At 45.2% G+C, this 22,204-nt stretch overlaps 1 protein-coding gene across 1 annotated transcript in view; it reads right to left on the minus strand.

Moving 5' to 3' along the window:
• The window catches only part of VWA5B1 (von Willebrand factor A domain containing 5B1), a 917,148-nt gene that overhangs the window by 372,724 nt on the left and 522,220 nt on the right, over positions 1 to 22,204 (minus strand). The window contains exon 13 of the mRNA XM_069242250.1: positions 17,596 to 17,788. Within this exon, the coding sequence (XP_069098351.1) occupies positions 17,596 to 17,788 (193 nt within the window). The remainder of the gene's footprint in view (positions 1 to 17,595; positions 17,789 to 22,204) is intronic.

Below are 22,204 nucleotides of genomic sequence, written 5' to 3' on the forward strand. Positions count from 1 at the left end.
TCTTTAAAGTTGCTTCTTTGTTGCAAAGAAGTTGCAGGTTTTTTAAGAGGGCCGCTGGTCACAGGAGTTTCTTGGTCCTGGGAGTCAGGGCAGTCCTCTGAGGCTTCAGAAGTCACTGGTCCCTGTCGGATGCGTCGCTGGAGCAGGTTTTCGAAGTTGGAGACAGGCTGGTTGGGCTGGGGCCAAATCAGTTGTCGTCTTCCACCTTCTCTGCAGGCTTGTAGGTCAGCAGTCCTTCTTCTTTCTTCAGATTGCAGGAATCTAGTTTCCTAGGTTCTGGGATGCCCCTAAATACTAAATTTAGGGGTGTGTTTAGGTCTGAGAGGGCAGTAGCCAGTGGCTACTGTCCTTGAGGGTGGCTACACCCTCCTAGTGCCTCCTCCCTGAGGGGAGGGGGCACATCCCTATTCCTATTGGGTGAATCCTCGAAAACCAAGATGGAGGATTTCTAAAGGCAGGGGTCACCTCAGCTCGGGGCACCTTAGGGGCTGTCCTGACTGGTAGGTGACTCCTCCTTGTTTTTCTCATTATCTCCTCTGGACTTGCCGCCAAAATTGGGGGCTGTGTCCAGGGGCGGGCATCTCCACTAGCTGGACTGCCCTGGGCATTGTAACACGAAGACTGAGCCCTTGCGGCTCACTGCTAGGTGTTACAGTTCCTGCAGGGGGGGGCCTTAAGCACCTCCACCCAGTGCAGGCTTTGTTTCTGTCCTCAGAGAGCACAAAGGCTCTCACCCCAGGGGGTCAGAGACTCATCTCTCAGCAGCAGCCTGGCACAAACCAGTCAGCCCTGCACTGAAAGATTGGGTAAAATACAGGGGGCATCTCTAAGATGCCCTCTGTGTGCATTTTTTAATAAATCCAACACTGGCATCAGTGTGGGTTTATTATTCTGAGAAGTTTGATACCAAACGTCCCAGTATTCAGTGTAGCCATTATGGAGCTGTGGAGTTCGTTTTTGGCAAACTCCCAGACCATGTACTTAATATGGCCACACTGTACTTACAATGTCTAAGAATAGACTTAGACACTGTAGGGGCATATTGCTCATGCAGCTATGCCCTCACCTGTGGTATAGTGCACCATGCCTTAGGGCTGTAAGGCCTGCTAGAGGGGTGACTTACCTATGCCACAGGCAGCATTTTGTGTGCATGGCATCCTGAGGGGATGCCATGTCGATTTTGCCTTTTTCTCCCCACCAACACACACAATCTGCAATGGCAGTGTGCATGTGTTAGGTGAGGGGTCCCTTAGGGTGGCACAACATATGCTGCAACCCTTACGGACCTTCCCTGGTCACAGGGCCCTTGGTACCACTGGTACCTTTTACAAGGGACTTATCTGTGTGCCAGGGGTGTGCCAATTGTGGAAACAATGGTACATTTTAGGTGAACGAACACTGGTGCTGGGGTCTGGTTAGCAGGGTCCCAGCACACTTCTCAGTCAAGTCAGCATCAGTATCAGGCAAAAAGTGGGGGGTAACTGCAACAGTGAGCCATTTCCTTACATAATCGAATAAAGATTTTGCAGGGCATTCATCAATTAACACATCAGGATTAACACAATAAGGGGGAATATTTATACCCTGTTTGCACCAAATTTGTGTCATTTTTTTATGCAAATTTGGTGCAAACTCAACTCCATATTTATATTTTGACGTTAGACACGTGTAATGTAAAAATATAGGAGTTTGCACCATTTTTTTGATGTGGGCACCTACCTTGCGTCAATGAGATGCAAGGTAGCCATTCCCATCCAAAAAAAGGTGCTATCCCCATATTTATCCCCCGTGCAAAAATAACTCACGGATGGGAGGAGGGGCTAAATAATGGTGCCAAGCTTGCAAAGCACCATTATTTAACACCTGGGTCAAACCAGGCGTCAGGGGAACTGTGGACCCATTTCCATGGTCAGACACCATGGAATAGGTCCACAGGTGCCCACCCCAAGCCCCAGGAACACCCCCACCCACACCAGAGGATGGGGGACCCCATCCCAGGTAAGTAAGGTAAGTGGTATTCGTAAGTATGTTTTTTTTTTTTAAGTGCCAGTCGGGGCCCTAACTTGAGGCCCCCTGCATGGCACAGGGTGCAATGGCCATGCCCAGGTTCCACTTGTCCCCTGTGCTGGCCACTGGGGTGGTGGTCATGACTCCTGTCTTTCCTAAGACAGGTGCATTGTTTTTGGTGGTTCTATGACATGAAATGGTGTTAGTCTGGTTAGAGGCATTTTTTTTGCCTCTAACCGGGCTAGCATCATTTTTGGAGGTACAACCTCCTCCTTCTCTACCTCCACCCCCACCCGGCTAGCATCATTTTAGTTGACGTTAGCCCAGGCTGAGCGCCAGCTTTCGCCATTCCATTAATTTGGCACTCGGATGGTGCTCAGGAATGGCGCAAGCCGGTGCTATACTTTTTCCTGTAGTTTTGCACCAAAAAATATGAATTCTGGCCTTACACTGTTAACTCACTTAGAGCACAAACCCCATGGTCTTGTAAATCCCTCTTTATTTTGTAAAATTGTCATGATTATAAGGCAGTAAAATATATGGTTTGAAAAAAAAGCTCTATTACCAAGGCCTGTGGAGATTTAACCATCTCTCTGCAGTACTTTCCTCAGCAAGGTTTGTGTAGGTAAAAGTAGACCTACTTCAAAGAGAAGTCTCTGTTGTTTTCAAGATCCTGCCTTGCCCAGGCCAGGCCCCAGACACACACCAGGGGGTTGGAGATTGCATTGTGAGGTCAGGCACTGCCCTTTCAGGTGTAAGTGACCACTTCCCCCCTCTCCTCAGCCCAGATGGCCCATCAGGGAATGCAAGCCACACCCCAGTTCCACAAGGATGGTTTAGTCCTGGCAAGCAGGTACCCTTGCCAAGTCGAATTGGCAGTTTAATCTGCACACACAGACACTACAGTGGCAGGGCTATACTAATGTGGGTGGCACAACCAGTAATGCAGGCCAACTAGTAGCATTTGATTTACAGGCCCAGGGCACTTCTAGTGCACTTTACTAGGGACTTACTAGTAAATCAAATATGCCAATCATGGATAAGCCAATGTACACACATAATTTATACAGGGAACACTAACACTTTAGCACTGGTCAGCAGTGGTTAAAGTGTCCAAAGCAAACAATACAGCAAAAACAGAGTCCAGCACACAGAAGCAACCTGGGAAGTAGAGGCAAAAAGTTAGGGGAGACCATGCCAATGATGCCAAGTCTAACATTAACAGTCTAGTAAAAGGGTCAGGGATGCAGTGGTATTTTCAAACCCAATTTCTTTCTTTAGAATAACGCACACAAGCACTGCACTAAGAAAGGGCACTAAATATTTAAGTTTTAACAGTTTGACCTTGTTACATAGTACATGAGTAATAACCACACTGAATGTGATTAGAACAACACAAATGCATGTCACCAACAGCAAGAATAATATGAACATTTCCAAAATGTTTGAAATATTCCTAGCAGCCTAACACCATAAAGACTACTTCTATCCGTTATTCTATGAGAGAGTGAAGTAACTCATTAGCTTCTAGAGTTGGGATTCAGCCCACTATATACCTGTTCATAGTGGAATAACTGTGTTTATCAGGCTTCTGCCAGGAGTGAGTACTCGCCGGAAGGAAAAAACACATCAGTCAGGCTCAGAACCTTTCTGTGCATCAGCTATCAGCACAGGAATGAATGCTGCATCAGTCTGGCAGGACCTCTTGTGGTAACCAGGCCTGAAGACCTCTCTGGTCCAGTTTTCTCCATTCACTCTTTCCTACACTCACTTCTTTTGTTTAATTTGTTCATGTATTGATCTTTCTCTTTTTCCACACCTCCTTCTGTCAGAATATATGGAAGGTAAATTTGTGCTTGCTTTTGTCAAGCTACACACTGTAAAATTGTACACTGTTCCTGTTTAATTCAGAGAAAGAGGTTCCCTTGGACATACAAACTGTTTGCAGATCTACAGTAGTTTAATGATGCGCACCATAAAATGAGGCAATGTGTCAACAAAAAGTCACTCTTCATAAGTATTATGTGAGCTACACCTGTATGCTCTAGTTAGCATTGGCACAAAATATGCCTTCCATAATGCAGAGCAAACGAGTCGAAACACTACCCTGCAAAAAATGACACTGGGTAAATAATTTCACTGCCCTCAGCGATTTATATAATTGCTACTGTGTTGGATGGAGCATTCAATTTCTAGCTCTTTCTGTAGAGCGCCATTTGGCCTCTACAAAACATTGTTGCAGGCACGCACCCAGAGGGCCAAGTTTGACACAAAGGTTTGAATAAATGCTGAGGTGACGGCTCGAGGCACTCCCAGTGACATTAAAGTGATTGTGTGGTATTGTTTATTCCTGCAGCACTGCACAGTCATTCCTGGCCAGGCCTACCTTCATGTGTGTGCTGCGACAGAACTACATTGGCAACGAGGACCGGTCCTCCCCATGCTTGCTCTGGTGCAACTTCCTGCGCCTGATCACAAAGGGTGAGACAAGGGGCAGCATGGTGCCAAACTCCTTGCTGCCTTAAGCATTGCCGACATCTGCAAGTACCAATTGCCTCAAGAGGACCAAGTGGCGGGCCCCGCTGAGACCAGGCGCTCAGTGCCACCTGCAGACGAGAAGCAGCTTGACACGGTCCTGCTTGTGTCGGGGTTCCAGGGGCCGGCTACTCTGTTGAAAGTGGTTTCAGCTGCATCACCCACAAGCCCCCTCCTGCAATGAAGAGGTCCTGAGTGAGCACCCCCTTTCTGGGAGAAATTCACAACATCAGCAGAGATGACTTGCAGGGACTGCACTAAGCCAGCTGTGAGTGCTGCCTCCCTAGCCAAAAGCTGGACAATTCTGTGGTGACATCAGGGGCATGCAAAAGTTGCACCTGGGGCAGACAACAAGGCATACAGACGATAACAAAAATGAACAGAAAAGGGATATATAACATCCCTGCAATTCAAGCCTCGGAAGGCCATGTTGGTGATGCAGGTGTGACACTGTGACGGCCTGAGACACGTGGCAGAGTGCAACTGGCCAGGTAAACATGTGACCTACATTACTGAGACTAGCAGACCTGATTGCCCTCAAGGGGCGACTACCTAACTGTGCACCAATATAGACTCTGCAGAATGTCCCTGCCACAGGAGAATTCACACCCTTGCTACATACTCCGAACACCCATTCATCTGTCACAGCTTTGGCACCATTCAGTGAAATCGTTGATGCAGCAATTACTGTGTCACGAAGGTGCATGTGGGTCAGAAGACTGAGACACTATTTTTGAGCCACCAGAGAGACGGGCGGCACGGTGAAGAGGTCACTGCTGCTTTATTTTGGAGGGAGGGAACTATTAGAGCTATCTGAAACTTTGCCCAGCACCAGCGATTATACTGATTTCGATGCAGAGGTGGTGGTTCTGGACGAGCACTTTGACCCCCATCTAAACCCTGACTGTGAGCAGTTTAAGCTGCCATAGAGCAGGCAAGTCGAGGATGAGTCAGTTGACATCTTCTGTGCACGTCCCAGGAAGATGGCGAGCACTGGGTCAACATCCATCAAATGGAAGAGATCAGGGAGCAGATAATTCAAGGCTACAAGTTGACAGTCCTCCTTAGGCTTACTCTGCATCAGCCAGCCATCACATTGGATACCATTCTAGTCTTGGCTCATGAACTGGCGAACAGCTGAGTGGATGACATGGAAGTGGCCTTGGTGAAAGGGGAATCTGCCCCAATGCAGCTTGCTCCTTGAAAGAGAAAGAGGAACAGGTGGACGCCATCCAAAGATTACCCGCTCCCCAGCGTGCCCCCTATGCCGCATGTTGGGTAGAAACCAGATAAGTAAACTGCGGCCTTGAACACAGGATGCCTCATGTCTGCTCAGCTCAAGGGTAGGCATGTTCCTGCTGTGGACAAGTGAATCATTTCACAAAAGTGTGCAGGAGTTCAGGGAGAGGTGCGAAAGTTGAGAGGAGTGCAGTGAGAATTGTCCATCTATGATGGTGAACATGTTGAAATAACCCTATGTAATGACCTAAGAACAACAATATAGACATATGGTAGAACTGAGCTATTGGTTCAAAGAGGGACGATCAAAGTCAGAGTGGTGAGTGAGGACCGTTTGTCACCAAAGGCAGCACAGTATCTTTCTAGGCTGTGACATTGTGGAAGACCTGGGTTAGCATTCTTCGCAAGATATGTCCACAAGTTGCATGTTGCCACCATCATGCGGGAATTCCTCAGCTGTTTGAAGGACTGTGGTGCCTCAAGAACACCAAGGTATGGCTGCACAATGATGAAACAGTAAAGGCCCACTTCGCCCTGACATTAAAGGATCCCCTTTACCTGACACCACAAATGGAGGAAGCGTTAAAGAGTCTAGAGCCGCAGGGGGTAATCGAAAAGGTCTCCGAACCCACGCCATGGGTCTTGCCCCTTGTCATAGTACCCAAGCAGCCAGGTGCCATCAGGCTCTGCATGGACATGCAGCTTCCTAACAAGACCAGCAAGAGGGCACATAACTCCACCCATGGACAACATTGTAAAAGACCTCAACGGAGGATAGTGGTTCTCCAAATTGGACCTCAACGCTGGCTATCCTCTACTGGAGTTAGACCCAACCAGTCAATACAAGATTTTCAACTCACCTGCACCTAAGAAGATACCGCAGATTCAACTTTGGCATATCTTCGGCAGGGGAGGTGTTCCCGAACACTATCCATGAGGTCATCCCTGGCCTGATTTGTATTATAAATATAAGTAATGACATCCTGATCCTCTCTGAGATCCTGGTGAGCAGCATGTGTGGCTGAGAATAACTATGAAAAGACCAGCCAAGTGCAGCCTCATGCTAAGCCAGAAGAAATTTGTCTTCTACCAGAACTACGCAGACTTCTTTGGGTACGTCTTTTCAAGAGAATGACAAAAGTGGACACCCAGAAAGGTGGAAGCAATAAGTAAAGCCGCAACCCAACAAAACACCACAGAAATGAGAAGCTTCATGGGGATGGCGACTGAATGTGGCTGGTTCATATCAAAACTAGCCACCTTGTCCGAGCCCTTAAGAGCCCTGATGAAGGCAGACACAGTCTGAAACTGGACTGACAAAGCTAAAAAGGCACTTCACCTGGTGAAGGAAGCACTGCCACAATGGCGTACTTTGACCCAAGGTTCAAGATAAATGATTGTTGATGTCAGCCCTGCTGAGCTGTGTGCTGTCTTCCTGCAAGTCAAGAGCACGCAGTTGTGGGTCACCATTGCATATGCCAGCAGGGCTCTCTCAGACATGGAGACTCGATACGCTCAAATCAAAAGTAAAATAAAATTAATTCAGATACTCAGTGAGATTCGAATATTGAAAATTTTGCAAGATGAAGCCAACAGGAAAATTGACGACCAGTTGGAACAGATTAATTCTAGTATATACCATCTTACACGGAGGGTTTCGGAGGCTGAACAAAGGGTCTCACATCTCAAGGATACGCAGACCTATTAAGAGTCAGTGATGGTGCAATCACAGCTGGAATTGGAGGAGCTTCGGCTTAAACTTGATCATATGGAAAAAAGATCATGACTTTCTAATCTGAGATTTATTGGGATTCCTGAAGAACTTGAGGCAACATCTTCAATGACAGAAGTTACATCTGATCTCATCTATAAATATTTACTTCAGGAAAAAGTGGACTCCAGGGGCGAATTGTCCATCATTCGGGCTCATAGAGTCCCCTTTACAAACCTTCATCTTTTAAATATCCATGTACTGTTATAGTAAATTTTGGGGACACTAGGATTATGGAGCAGGTCCTATCTCAAGCAATAAGAGCTAAAGCTTTTAAAACAACTGACAACTATAATTTCAAAGTGTTCTCCGATATGTCCGGTGTGGTCGCTCGGCGGCGCTGTGAATTTGTAGGCCTCATAGATCATTTCAAGAAAGCGGGGGCTCCAGCGGGCATTGTTCATCTCGCAAATTTAAAAGTGTTGCTCAAGGATCAGACCCATATTTTCCAAATTGTTCAAAAAGCCAGAGACTTCCTAGACCAACTTAGTAAATGGTTTCATGGGGATGACTTTCATCCAGGAGAAATAGGAAGAGGGATGGAGAAAGCTTGTATTGTGATTTATTTTTTTATTTTTATTTTTTTAGCCCTCTTATATTTTTTGCTTTGTCTGGGGGCTTTCTCAGCATGGTCCAGTATGATCTAACATGGCCAATCTTGCTTGCTCTTCTGGGGTTGGGTTCTTGAGTGCCGCACCTATGCACTCAACTAGAGGTGGGAGTGGGGATGGGAGAGGAGGAAGGATGGGGAGTGCTCTGAGAGCCCCTAAGCGGAGGGCCTCATGTTCAGATCACTTCAGGAGGAAGGGGAGAGATGGGGGTGGGTTCGGGGTTGGAGCAAGGGAATGCACATGGGGGGGATTAAAAGGTTGAGAAAATTCTGTTTTTTTCACGAAGTAGCACACACTGGGTATGGTTGGATAAGGTTTACTAACTAGCTAACTAACAAGTATGGTCAAGCTTAAGACCATTTCCTGCAATGCGAATGGCATTTCAAATAGGCAGAAATATAAGGCAATGCTAACGTGGTTGAAATCATTTAATCCCAATGTCATTTATTTATAAGAAACCCATCCAAAGAGTAATAGCCCCAAAATATATATTCCAAAACGGTACTCAGCAGCTCTATTCGCCTCATCTAGGTTGGCAGTCAGAGGGGTAGCAATATATCTCAGTAACAGAGTCAACTGGATTATAAAAGAGGTCATTAGAGACCCCAAGGGGAGGTGGATCCGGCTCAAAGTCTTACAATCAGGAGCTCAAGTTAATCTGGTTAATTATTATGGGCCAGTTATGGATGAAGTAGAGTCACTAATGCAACTCTATAATTTAGCAATGAGTGCCACGGACCCTTTTATTATTGGAGGGGATTTTAATTATATTCAAGATATAACACTAGGGGCCTTATTTATACTTTTTGGTGCAAAACTGCACTAAGGCAGTTTTGCCCCAAAAAGTTTTGCACCGGCTTGCACCATTTTTTAGCACCAGCTGGGCACCATATTTATGGAATGGTGCAAGCCAGTGCAAAGGGTAGGCTAGCTTAAAAAAAAAATGACGTTAGGCAGTTTTGAGTCAAAATAAATGATTCTGACCAGATTAACATCATTTTTTGACGCAAAGGGGCATATTTATACTCTGTTTGCACTGAATTAGAGTCATTATTTTTTTACTCTAATTCAGTGCAAAACTAACTCCATATTTATACTTTGGTGCTAGACCGGTCTAGCACCAAATTTATGGAGTTAAAGTCATTTTTTTGGAAGTGGAAACCTATCTTGCCTTAATGAGATGCAAGGTAGGCGTTCCCGTGCAAAAAATGACTCTATGGCCATAACACCATATTTATACTCCCATGCAAAAATGGTGCAAGGGATGGAGGAGGGGTCAAAAAATGGGGCAAAGCTTGCTTTGCCCCATTTTTTAAGACCTGGGTCAGGGCAGGTGTTAGGGGACCTGTGGCCCTATTTCCATGGTGGAACACCATGGAATAAGCTCAGAGGTGCCCTCCCTAGGCCCTAGGGGCACCCCCACCCACACTAGAGGGACTGCGAGGATGGGGGACCCCATCCCAGGTAAGTACAGGTAAGTGCATTTTATTTTTGAAAGTGCCATAGGGGGCCCTGAAATAGGCCCCAATACATGGCACCGGGTGCAATGGCCATGCCCAGGGGACCCCTGTCCTCTGTGCTGGCAATTGGGGTGGAGGGCATGACTCCTGCCTTTTCTAAGGCAGGAGTCATGTGGCATGGTAGGTTTAGCACCATAAAATGACGCTAATCTGGTTAGAGTCATTTTTTTTTACTCTAACCTGCCTAAAGCCATTTTTTGGTGCTAAACCGTCTTCTTCTATACTGCCAGCCCCACCAGACTAAAGTCATTTTTGGGAACTCTAGCCTACCCTTTGCACCGGCTTGCACCATTCCATAAATATGGTGCCCAGCTGGTGCACAGAAATGGTGCAAGCCGGTGCTAAACTTTTTGGTGCAAAACTGAGTTAGTGCAGTTTTGCAGCAAAAAGTATAAATAAGGGCCAATATTTCGTAAGTTTGCGCCACTTTTGTGTCATAAAATGACGTTAATGCGGTGCAAAAAAGTTTAAATCAGGGCCTTGGTGCTAGATGGGTCTAGCACCAAAGTATAAATATGGAGTTAGTTTTGCACCGAATTAGAGTAAAAAAAAATGACACTAATTCGGTGCAAACAGAGTATAAATATGCCGCAGAGTATAAATATGCCCCTAAATATGGCGTTAAGGCCATATAGTCATTTATTTGCACGGGAACGCCTACCTTGCATCTCATTAGGGCAAAGTAGGTCTCCACTTTCAAAAAATGACTTTAACTCCATAAATTTGGTGCTAGAGGGGTCTAGCACCAAAGTATAAATATGGAGTTAGTTTTGCACCGAATTAGAGTAAAAAAAAATGACACTAATTCGGTGCAAACAGAGTATAAATATGCCCCTAGATACCTCTATATCGGGAGAAAAGGTAACTAAAACCTAAAACTAAAAGACTTTTGAATATAATAAAAAGTGATTTCCAGGTAGCAGACCCATGGTGAGAAGAGCAGCCTGTAGCCACTCAATATACTTGTTTTTCACATTGATACAAAACTTGAAGAAGGTCAGCTCGGATACACGGGCAAATGCTTTTTCTGGCCATTCAGTGGTCGTGATGACGACAGAGTTGGAGCCAGCTGGCAAAGAAAGACCCAGATGGTAGCTTGATAGTTCTTTGCTTAGTAGTCAGCAGTGGGTCACAGAATAAGTAAATTCATACAGGAGTTCTTCCAGCTCAATCAGAATTCTGCATATCTGTTCAATGTATGTAAGGCATTTAAAGCTACACTCAGGGGCCAAATTATTGCTTTTAAAGTATTGCAGACTCAACAGCGAGAGCTTCAAATTGAAAAACTTCAGATGGCAATAGACAAGGCGACAGATGATTGTATGAAAACAGGTGGGCAGGAAGCGGCAAGGTGTAATCTTTATCAAACTAAGGCTAAACTAAAATATTTTTTTTATTCTTGAAGAAGTAACTAGCTCGAGGGCTTATCAGCAGCAGGTTTATGAAGAAAGTCAACAGATAGGTAAACACTTGGCTTGGACCACTCGCACAAACCACGAAAAACAGACAATACATCACATTCAGGATCCTGAGACTAGCGCAATCGTTACTGAGGACAAGGATATTGCTCGAGTATTTATGTCACATTACTTTAGAATTTATGAGATTGATTACGCAATTTCACTTGCACAGTTAGATCAGTATTACTGGTCTATCATGTTACCTAAAATCTCGTTAAAAGTTCAAAACGATTTGGCACAGAAGATTACGTCATCTGAGATTAAGGGAGCTATCCAGAGAATGCCAAGTGCTAAAGCTTGCGGTGGCTTTCCAATAGAATTCCATAAAACCTTCTGTGAAGAGCTTGCACCGTTTCTAATGGTATTATGTAATGCAATACTTGAGGGAGCAGAAATACCTCCAACGTTCAAAGAATCAACAATAGTCAGTTTTTTGAAAAAAGATAAAAATCCACTGAAACCTGATGCATATCATCCAATCAGTCTGCTGAATGCAGGTTATAAAATTTTAACAAAGGTATGGGCTATCAGGATCACACCAGTTGTGCAACAATTAATACATAAAGACCAGGCGGTTTTGTAGTTAGCAGGCTGATGATATCCAATACAAACGTTTTTAATATAGGCAATTGAGTATTTCTTGGTCAATATAATCCCTGCGGTAATGATAATGCTAGACACAGAGAAAACCTTCAATCTAGTTAATTGGGGAGCCTTGTTATACTGCCTAGCTAAATTTGGTTTCCCTTCACACTTTAATTTGATGATAAGGCAGTTGTATCAGGGTGCTCATGCCAGAATTGTTATTAATTCAAATGTTAGAGGCACAATTCAAATTAAAAGAGGAACAAGATAGGGATGTCCTCTCACCCCTATACTCTTTGCCTTTTTTATTGAACCTCTCATTCAGATAATACATAGTTCGAAGGAAGTCATGTCACCAATAGCAGATGTGCCCAAAATTAAGTTCTACGCTAATGACATTATTTTATACATAAAACCAGAGATTGATAATATCCAAAGAGTACTGGATAAGATTAATGAGTTCACTCAAATAGGGGGATACAGGATTAATGAAAGCAAAACTGAGGTTCTTGTATTTAATGCAGGAACAGAGAATATTCCTCATACTTTGCAGCAGCAAGCTAATTCATCCGAACCCATTAGGTATTTTGGAATTTATGTCACAAGGAATTATGGACATTTGTTTAACCTTAATTATGTTAGGATGCTTGCAAAAGTACAAGCACTTTTGGACAGATGGATAGTTCTCCCGTTGGCTCTGATAGGGAGAGTCTCTTTAATCAAGATGTCAATTCTCCCACTTTTTCTTTTTTTCATTCAATAACGTACCGATAAGAATAAACAGCTCTTATTTTCATGAACTGGATTCCATGATACAATGTTTTATATGGAGGAAGAAAGCCTCAAGGGTAAGGCTCTGAGTTATAAGAATGAATAGAAACCAAGGGGGCCTGGCAATTACTAATTTCAAGTTTATTATCAGGCCGCATTGCAGGATATATTGGCACGACACTTGGCTATTGGAGGAATCATGGACATTTTTTTGGTCAATAGAATGATCGCAGAATCAGCAATAAGTCTCCTAGCATTCATTAAAACTACGAAACTCCCCAAAAAACCTGATGTAAATATATTCACAATTTTAGTAAACGAGCAGAGATCTTAAGCAAAATACATCAAATACCGTTGGGTTATATTTATCTACAATTACAGGAGTGTAAATACTTTGGCCTACACCTACCAGAAACGGTGATAGCCCAATGGAATAGCAAAGGGTTTAAAGAGATAGGAGACTTTATTTTAAGAAACAGATACATCACTTGGGACAAGGTCGAAACTAGGCTCGGGGATACTGCAACTAGACTCTTTTTGAGCTTTTTCTAGATCTCCCATTTTCTTAGTGCTAATGTACCCTAGGAAAGTACCCATGAACACCCGACATGGAGGGCTCTAATCAGAAGTAAAGTACTTGGTACAGGGAATTGGTACAAATTGTTAGTTGATCGACTCGTCTGGGCAATAATTACAGATTTCAGGGATAATATCTTTAGAACAACACAATGTGTAATATATAACGAAGAGTGGAGAATTATTTCGGAAATGGGCTATAAATCTTTGAGGGCAGCTAACTATAAAAGAATGTCTTTTCTTTCCAGATTGATGGCTTATTACATTCCTGAAAAGATACACAAAATGTTTCTGGCAGTTCCCGATCAATGCTTTTGCTGCCAACAGGAGGGGCAGGGGAACTGGCTTAATTTTTTTAGACTGTCCCAAATTAACTACTTTCTGGTTGGAAATAAAGAAAGTAATAATTCATAGCTCCAACTCAAGGGAGGAGCTAGATCCAAGCCTAGTTCAGTTTGGAGTCTCTGAGAAAACACGTCAGCTATCAAAACATCAACAATATTTTATATCGATAGTTCTTGCAGTAACTCAATCATTATTACTCCAGTTTTGGCGGACTCACACGATTCCTCCCATCCAGAACTGGTGGAATAAAATGCTAAGAACTAAGAAATATGAGGAAGCATACTCAAAATGTGTTGGGAGTATAAAAAGGTTTACAGCTATATGGCAGTACTTAGAGGAGGAGTAAGTCATGAACAAGGAAAGCTGGGATTTGTGTGAAAATATTGCTCGTTAATAAATTACAATAATGCATACACTATATAAAATGACTGAAACCTTGGCGTGATTATAAATTGGACAGAGACTTGAATCAATGTTTCGCTGATTCTGTAATTAAGGCATATATAGCAAGGTTATTGCGATCTGACCAGCCAAAGAAAATTGATTGTCATGGCTTAATGCTACTTAGGTATAATTCTTGTTCTATTTTTGTATATTTATACCTGAAATCAAAAAAATATATATATAAAAAAAAAAAAAAAAAAAAGCTTTAGCGATTAGATGGGTGTGTCGCCATTCCCGCCTATACCTGTATGGCCATCAATTCCACGTTATTATCGACCATAAGCCACTGGTTTCCTTCTTTGAAGGGCCCTCTCGCCACACCCTGCCCCGCTTTCAGAGATGGGCCATACAAATGCAGCCCTATTCCTTCAACATGCAATACCATCCTGGGGTCAGCAATCTGGCTGACTACTTATCACGTCACTGTCAGGAGAGGCTGAGTGACAGTCCATGTTAGGATCATGAAGGTGCAGATGTATTTGAGCAGATGATCATGCACCATGCGTGCCCCTGAGCATTGTCACTTGAACAAGTCTTCAAGGCGACCATGGTGGACTAAGCGCTATCTAAAGCCAAGGAAGTGCTCTCCAAGAAGTAGTAGAAGACCTTTCTAGAAGAAGCAAAGTTGTTAAAGCCAGAGGACCAAGCAGTAGTGACCGAACTCTGAAGTGCCAGCGGCAAAGGTCTACTTCTGTAAGGGCGATGTATCGTGATGCCCTGCTGCCTATGGAGAAGAGTGGTAGACCTAGCACACTAAGGCCATCAAGAGGTAGCAAAAACCAAGGCACGGGTATGCGACGATGTGTGGTTTCCTGGAATGGACACACTGGTTAATGAAAAGGTGCAGGATTGTCACTCTTGTACAGTCACCAGTGGAGAACTGCGACCTGCCCCCGTCATCACAAAGAAGCCTTGTCTGGAACCATGGTCAAGCCTGAATATGGACTTCAACAGTTTCCCAGACAGGAGGCTCATGGCAATGCTGATCGACAGCCACACCAAGTACCCAGTGGTGGAACTGGTACAGTCCAAGTGTTCCCTAAAGTCAAGCCTGTTCTTGAAAATGTCTTCGCTACCTATAGACTTGCTGATGAAATCAAAACAGACAACAGGCCTCCCTACCAGGGTCAAGAGCTTCAGCAATACCTGCGAAGACAAAACATCAAACATCACAAGGTTACTCCACAGTGGCCCAAAGCCGATGGGGAACTGGAGCACTTTATGTGCACTCTGGGCACTCTGCGCACTCTGAACAGAGCCTTTCGAATTGAGTGGAGTAAATTGAGGATGGAGAATGCTGTCTCCACTGTTCCTTGCAAGAATTCCACCAGACTCTGCACAGCACCACAGGCTAAACACCCATGAGTCTCTTACTTCCACTGGCCACCCGAGTCAGCATTCCTGCATTCCTGAGCTGGCAGCCAAATGCTCTTGATGTGCAAGCAGCACAAGAGAAAAAATGGAATACCAACAAACATGCCAGCCGGGCTTGACATGCAGCTGCCCTAATGTTGATGGGTGACCAGGTTGTCATGAAGGATTGACACCTGGACTGTAAGTTCTGTACCCCATTCGAAGAAGAGGTGTGGACTGTCATCGAAGTACAGGGGCCCATGATTACCGTAAAAAGAAGGTGAGTCTTACACTCTCCTGACAAACAGACTGAAACCCCAGGGAGCCAGGAGGAGAGGCCGACTGATGAAGATGAAATGGCAGATCCTGGAACAGCTAATGTAGGAGGGGCATATGGAGCGGAGTGGAGGATGGTGTGTATGTGCCCACAAGCAGCCACGGACCCCCAGATCGACCTGTGGTGTGATGAAAGGCGGTCCAAGAAGTGGCAGATACCCCAGTCAAAGGAATAATCTTCGTCCCAACCCTACACCAAGCCAGAGACTCAGAGATTTTATATGCTGAATATAACTTTGTTATCTGATGTGTGCCCCAATGAAGAAATTAAATGTAAGATGGGATGCCGCCACAATACATTGTTGCAGGCATGCACCCTGAAAGCCAGACTCGGCCCAAAGGTATAAATAAATATTGGGGTGACCATTCAAGGCACTCCCAGTGAAATTCAGGTGATCGTGTAGTGTTGCTTATTACAGCAGTGCTGAGCAGTCCTTCCTGGCCAGGCCTACCTTCACATAAGTGATGTGATAGCACTACACATTCCACTTCACCATGACTGAAGGATAGCAAATAATAGTGGGGAACACCCACTGCCGACATCTTCAATTCTAAAGATTCGCCATTAGGTCTGGGGTAATCCACAATGACTGAGAGTTCGGGTTGCCCCAGTGGAACACTCTCCCAAAGCTTGAGAGAAGGAGGGGCCTACTACCACTAGGTCCACCTGCCCATTTAATCCTTGGGTACTCCCACCAGCCATAACGTTATCCAAGAGAACACAGATGAAGATTCAAAACACCAGCTCGGTAAGCAGCTTCCTGTTGTATACTGTTGTCAATGCTTTCCACTTTCATTGACTTTTCTGCCAATCACACTAGAACACACGGATATTTAGAACAATGAGATACTCTATTCTGACCAAAGGGCTCACTCTTACAGGTCACCCATCCATCTGTTCAATAGCACACGTACTAGGCACACACCAGCAGTCTGGACTATCAACGCGCTTTCAGTACACCGCTGTCTCGTTTCCAGGAAAAAACACAACAGTTTTCCTTGGGACCAGGCACCTTCAAATGAAGGGACCGGTGAAACCTGGGCCGGCTTTTGGCTTAGGAGAGTTGGCCCAAGGCATCATTCTTCAGAGAGGGTCATGAATCTGCCTGCAAAAAGATGGTGTGCACTACAACATCTCTCTACGTTGGCTCAAGCAAATTTTTAAACTCGTTCTATCATACTTAACATGTAGAAATTGCTGTTTTTAAACATCCAATCAGACCTGTTCCATGCCCTCCCATATATCTTTCACCCCATGGCACCCTACATTAACAGCCCCTCTTCCCACACTAACAAACATCTTCGCGCCAACCTGACAAAGCATAGCTGTGGACGATTCCGGTGAGTTGGGGAGGTGCAAGATGTTCATAATCAGAGGTGTCTACTTTGATGTAGTCATCAAGGGACTGATCTGTGAAAAGGAACCCCTGTCCTGCTGCCTCATGTTTTTTATTCACCAACAGCTGCGAGGGCAGAAACAAGGGCGCATTCTGAGCATGGCTGGCTCTGGGCGGGACCATACACAAGCCGCTGGCCTAATGTTGATCATTGCGATAGTGTTCTCTTCCCTGCAATGGGCTGTGCATTAGCTGTGTAGAGGGACGGCCTTCTACAATTGCACAGAAGTATTCCATAGCAATGTGACTGTTGAATGATTTACTTTTTCATTGTGTTCCACTTTCATGAACTTCTCAAAACACGCATTCTGCAGTAGCACTTAACCAAGGTACTTTAATTTGCTTAAACTACATCACCAACTCGCTGTGCCCATTGTGGACAGTTACTGTCCACCATTTCTGAAACCCCAGATGCCACGGCCGGTGTTTGGTGAATCCTCCAAAAGAAATCTGCAACGTCGTAACAATCAGAACGTGGTTGGCTGTTCCAAGGGGCACATGGCTCTAACTAGGCATTCCTTCACTAATCCCTTCCTCACAATACAGGAACACGGACACACGTACAGGTTTCTCTGCAGCTAGCTGCAGATATGTTGAATGACCTGCAAAAAGACAGAATGACGTAAGGACAGGTGGTGAACTGACCTATGTCTACGTCCGAGTCTGTTGGCTGCTCCTCTGTGACGTGTAATAAGTCCAGGCTTCGATCTGGAAGTCCGTCCCCGCTCTCCCTGGGCCATCGCATGCCATCGCTGCCTGCGCTGTCCTCCTGAGACTGAAAGAAGACGGAGCTGCCAGACTCCTGAGAGCGCATCATGCTGTACCGCCGTCTCTTGTCCTGAAGAGAAAGGAGCACACAAGGAGAGACTGCATGAGACAGCATTGACTATGTGAGAGAAACAGAGTCTCGAAGTGCAAGGAAGATTGAACGACGTAGCTTTGAAACAGGGATGCCAACATTTTAGAAAAGGAAAGTGAGAGATTTTGGAAAAAAATACTGCTCTGTCTTAATTGAGCATAATCTCACTGAATTTTAGGTATTTCATGTGATTATGCTAAACCCACCCTCAAAGTAAAGCATTTTTCGGCTTCAAAATCAGTGGTCTCCTGCCAGACTAAGGTCTAATGGGACTTATGTAATCGAAATGAGAGGACAGTGTGCCAGAAATAGGAAGTTGAGGAGGATGTGTGAACGCCACTTTCCTGATTGAGCAATATTGACAGAGATGGCGGTATATTAAGAGTGTCTATCCAGAAGAAAGAAGCAAATGAGCTAATGAGAGAAAGAGAGAGTGAGTATCTGACAGTGCTAGGAAAGCAAGGCGAGGGAGGGAGATACCAGTAAGTGATGTCTCAGGCCTGCCACTGCGAAGCCTGTGTGTTCAGTTTTGACGTGAAAATATGACCTGGCAAAGTAAACCTTTTACCTGTTCTAAGCCTTCCTTTTTAATACCCATAGGGCAGCCTAATGGCAGACACAGACAGCCGCAAGGACATGGTGCAGTGTACATAAAAAGTTGGACATGTACTTTCAATTTTACATGTCTTAGTACTGAAAAACAGCGAAATTCATTTTTCACCGCTGCAAGGCCTATCTCTCCCAGAGGATAACATATGAGTTACCTTGTTACACCTTAAGAACATCATTTCAAAATGGAAAGAGATAATTCCATGTTTGGTGTCTCTGAAATCACAATTAGAATCTTAACTTATGGTGAGCCCGGAGTTTAAATTGCAATTCTGAAAATGCTACTTTTAGAAAGTTGGCATTTTGTTCCCTAAGACAATTGGTGCCTGCGGTCTGTCTCTGGTCACACAACTGGGTGTAATTGGCAGTTGGGCTTTGTGTATTCCTCCTAGACAGCCACACACACTGGGAGGTTAGGTATAACCTGGGCAGGATGGGAGGGAGGAGCTGGATGCAGCCTCACTTACTCCTGAACAGGCTGTGCCCTATCCACAAACAAAAGTCTTAATGACCCTGCATTGTCACTCCAGCCAGCTTGGAGCCAGGGCAGGGAAAGTAGTGCATTCTTTGTAGTTCAAAGTCACTGTCTAGAAGTATCTCCCACCTTCCACAGTAAGGGCACCAAGGTTCAAATACTAAACTTCAGACACCACACCCTTAGTACTCTTCGGGACCTGTGGCTGCTCTGCCAGGAAGACGGACTGCTGCGCTGTTGAAGGTCTGCCACTCTGCTGGACTACACTCTGCTGGGCTCTTGCTTTGCTGTGCTGATCTGCTACCCTCTTTTTAAGTGTTTTTATTTGCATTTTTTCAACTACAAGGCACATTATACAACTAAGCATGCAGGCCGGATATATTGCACATAAACTATCATAGCATATATAAAAAATTATACAAGAATTAAGGCAACTTCAAGTGAGTATAACAGTGATCTGGATTGTCTGGGAGAAGGCATTATGCATATGTAGAACCATCAATAAAAAAGAAAACATATACAGCAACTGTTATTGAAATCAACCTGCACCAGCTCCCTACATCAGAAATAACTAGTCAACTCCTCACTCGATGCATTAATATGTGTATAATAGGAGGGATGAACCATGGTGACTGTGTCTTGTTGTGGCATTGAGTTATCGTCATTATTGAGCAGTCACAGGATCCTTATAGGAGGCACAGCCTGATTCATGTGTCTTTGCATGTTGCTCCATCAGGAGCCCGTCCCAGGTGGCTGCTAATGGGTATTTACGCAAGCCTTAGGCATCGTTGCAGTGCAGTGCTCTGGTTTCAGCTTGCACCCAGACCTCCATGGACAGGGCCTGTTAGACCTGTTAACATTAAGGTGGCCGTCCCCCAAATGTTTTTCCTACTTACCTCATATTGTTGTTGATTCTTTTTGTTGGCCTTAGGACTCTGAGCACATTACCATTGCCCACTAGTACTAAAGTGCATGTGCTTCTCCTCTAAACATGGTAACATTGTTGTATAAACAATTGGCATATTTAATTTACTTGTAAGTCCCTTGTAAAGTGGTATACCATGTACTCAGGGCCTATACCTTAAATGCTACTAGTGGGCCTGCAGCACTGATTGTGCCACCCACCGAAGTAGCCCTTTAAACATGTCTCAGGCCTGCCAGTGCAAAGCTTGTGTGTGCAGTTTGACTGCAACTTCGACTTGACATTTAAAACCTCTTGCCAAGTCTTAAACTATCCATTTATTACATACAGGTCATCCCTAATGTAGGCCGTCTGTAGCCCATAGGGCAGGGTGCCATGTAACTAAAAGGTAGGACATGTACTTTTAAATTCTACATGTCCTGGTAGTGAAATACTCCAAAAATGTTTTTCACTACTATGACGCCTACTCCTCTCATAGGTTAACAGTGGGAATTCATTTTTACCCTTTTGAGCTGTAATTCCTGATTGAAAAGGAGTAGCTTTATCATGTGTCATATCTTTGGAATCGTAATGAGAACACCTCTTTACTGGTAAAGTCAGATTTAACCTTACAATTTTTTAAAAAGTGGACATTTCTCTGCTCTTACAGCTCTGTGTGCCTGCAGCCAGTACAGGACCCAGGTACCTGCTCAGTAGGCCCTGCATGGCTCCTGCACTTCATCGCGGGAGGCCTGAACTCTTGACTTTGTCTTGGTCAATCAATCAATATGTTTTTGTAAAGCGTGGCTAATCACCCGTGTGGGTCTCAAGGTCCTGGGGGTGGGGGTGAAGGGGAGGGGATCTCATCCAGAGAGCCACACCTTGAGGTTCTTCCTGAAGATGGTGAGCAATGACATTGTCTCAGGTGGAGGGGAAGGTTGTTCCAGCTCTTTGCTGCGATGTAGGTGAAGGATTGTCATCCGGCGGTGGTTTTACAAATGCAACGGATGGTGGCCAGGGCCAGCTGGGCAGAGCGGAGGGGTCTGGGGGGGCGTGGAAGGAGATGTGGTGGTTCAGGTAGGCTGTTCCTGCGTTGTGTATGGCCTTCTACGTGTGGGTGAATAGCTTGAAGGTGATTCGTTACTCGACTGGGAGCCAGTGGAGGGTCCTCAAGTGTTGGAAGATATGTTCTCAGCATGGGAGGCCCAGGATGAGTCTAGCCATGGCGTTATGGATGAGTTGTAGTTTTTTGATGTTTCTAGTTGAGGTGCCAGTGTAGAGGACATTGCTATAGTAGAGCCTGCTTGTGACTAAAGCATTGGTGACTGTCCTGCGGCAGTCTGCTGGGATCCATCTGAAGATTTTCTGAATTTTGCAGAGTGTGTGCCTGCAGGAGGAGGCAACCGAGTTTACCTGGTGGGTCATGTATAGGGAGGATCTGAGGATGATGCTTATGGTGCGGGTGTGCTCAGTCGGTGCAGGGGGGGGCACTGAGGGATGTGGGCCACCAGGAGTCATCCCAAGATTAGGTGGCCTTTCCAAGATGATGAGCTCAGTCTTGTCAGAGTTGAGCTTGAGTCCGCTTTCTCTCATCCAGGTGGCGACAGCGTCCATTCCTGAATGGAAGTTCCTTTTGTCTGTGTCCTGGTCTTCGGTGAAGGAAATTATGAGTTGTGTGTCATCGGCATATGACACAATGTTCTTTCCGTGGCTTCTGACGATGGCTTAGAGAGGAGCCATATATACGTTGAACAGTGTAGGACTCAGTGAGGATTCTTGGGGGACTCTGCAGTTGACTCCTGTAGGTCTGGATGTGTAGGGTGGGAGTCTGACCCTCTAAATCTTCCTGGAGAGGAAGGAGTGGCTTCATCCCAGGGCTCTTCCGCGGATTCCTATGTCGAGGAGTCTGGTGCGTAGAGTGCTGTGGGAAACCATGTCGAAGGCTGCTGAGAGGTCGACGGGTATGAGCATTGTGGTGTGGCCGCACTCTATGAGTGATCAGATGTCGTCGGTGGCTGCCAGGAGGCCTGTCTCCGTGCTGTGGTTGCTGCAGAAACCAGACTTGGAGCTGTCCAGGGAGTCGTTGGCCTTCATGAAATTCCGTAGTTGTGCTTAGTTTGCTTTCTCCATTACTTTGGTGGGGTAGGGTAGCAGCGAGATGGACCGGAAATTCTTTAGTTCTCAAGGGTTGGCTGAGGGTTTCTTCAGGAGAGGGTGTATTTTGGTGTGTTTCCAGTCCTCAGGGAAGATGCCAGTGTTGATGGAGCAGTTCATCATGTTTCGGAGCTCGGGGCGATGGATGTGCTGGCTCTGATGTATATGTGATGCGGGCAGGGTTCCGTGGGAGTTCCGGAGTGGGTGCTGTTCATGATGTTGACTGTTTCCTCCATGGTGAGCATGGACCAGCTGT

Source organism: Pleurodeles waltl, chromosome 6, assembly GCF_031143425.1.
Source record: "Pleurodeles waltl isolate 20211129_DDA chromosome 6, aPleWal1.hap1.20221129, whole genome shotgun sequence".
Classification (NCBI taxonomy): Eukaryota; Metazoa; Chordata; class Amphibia; order Caudata; family Salamandridae; genus Pleurodeles; species Pleurodeles waltl.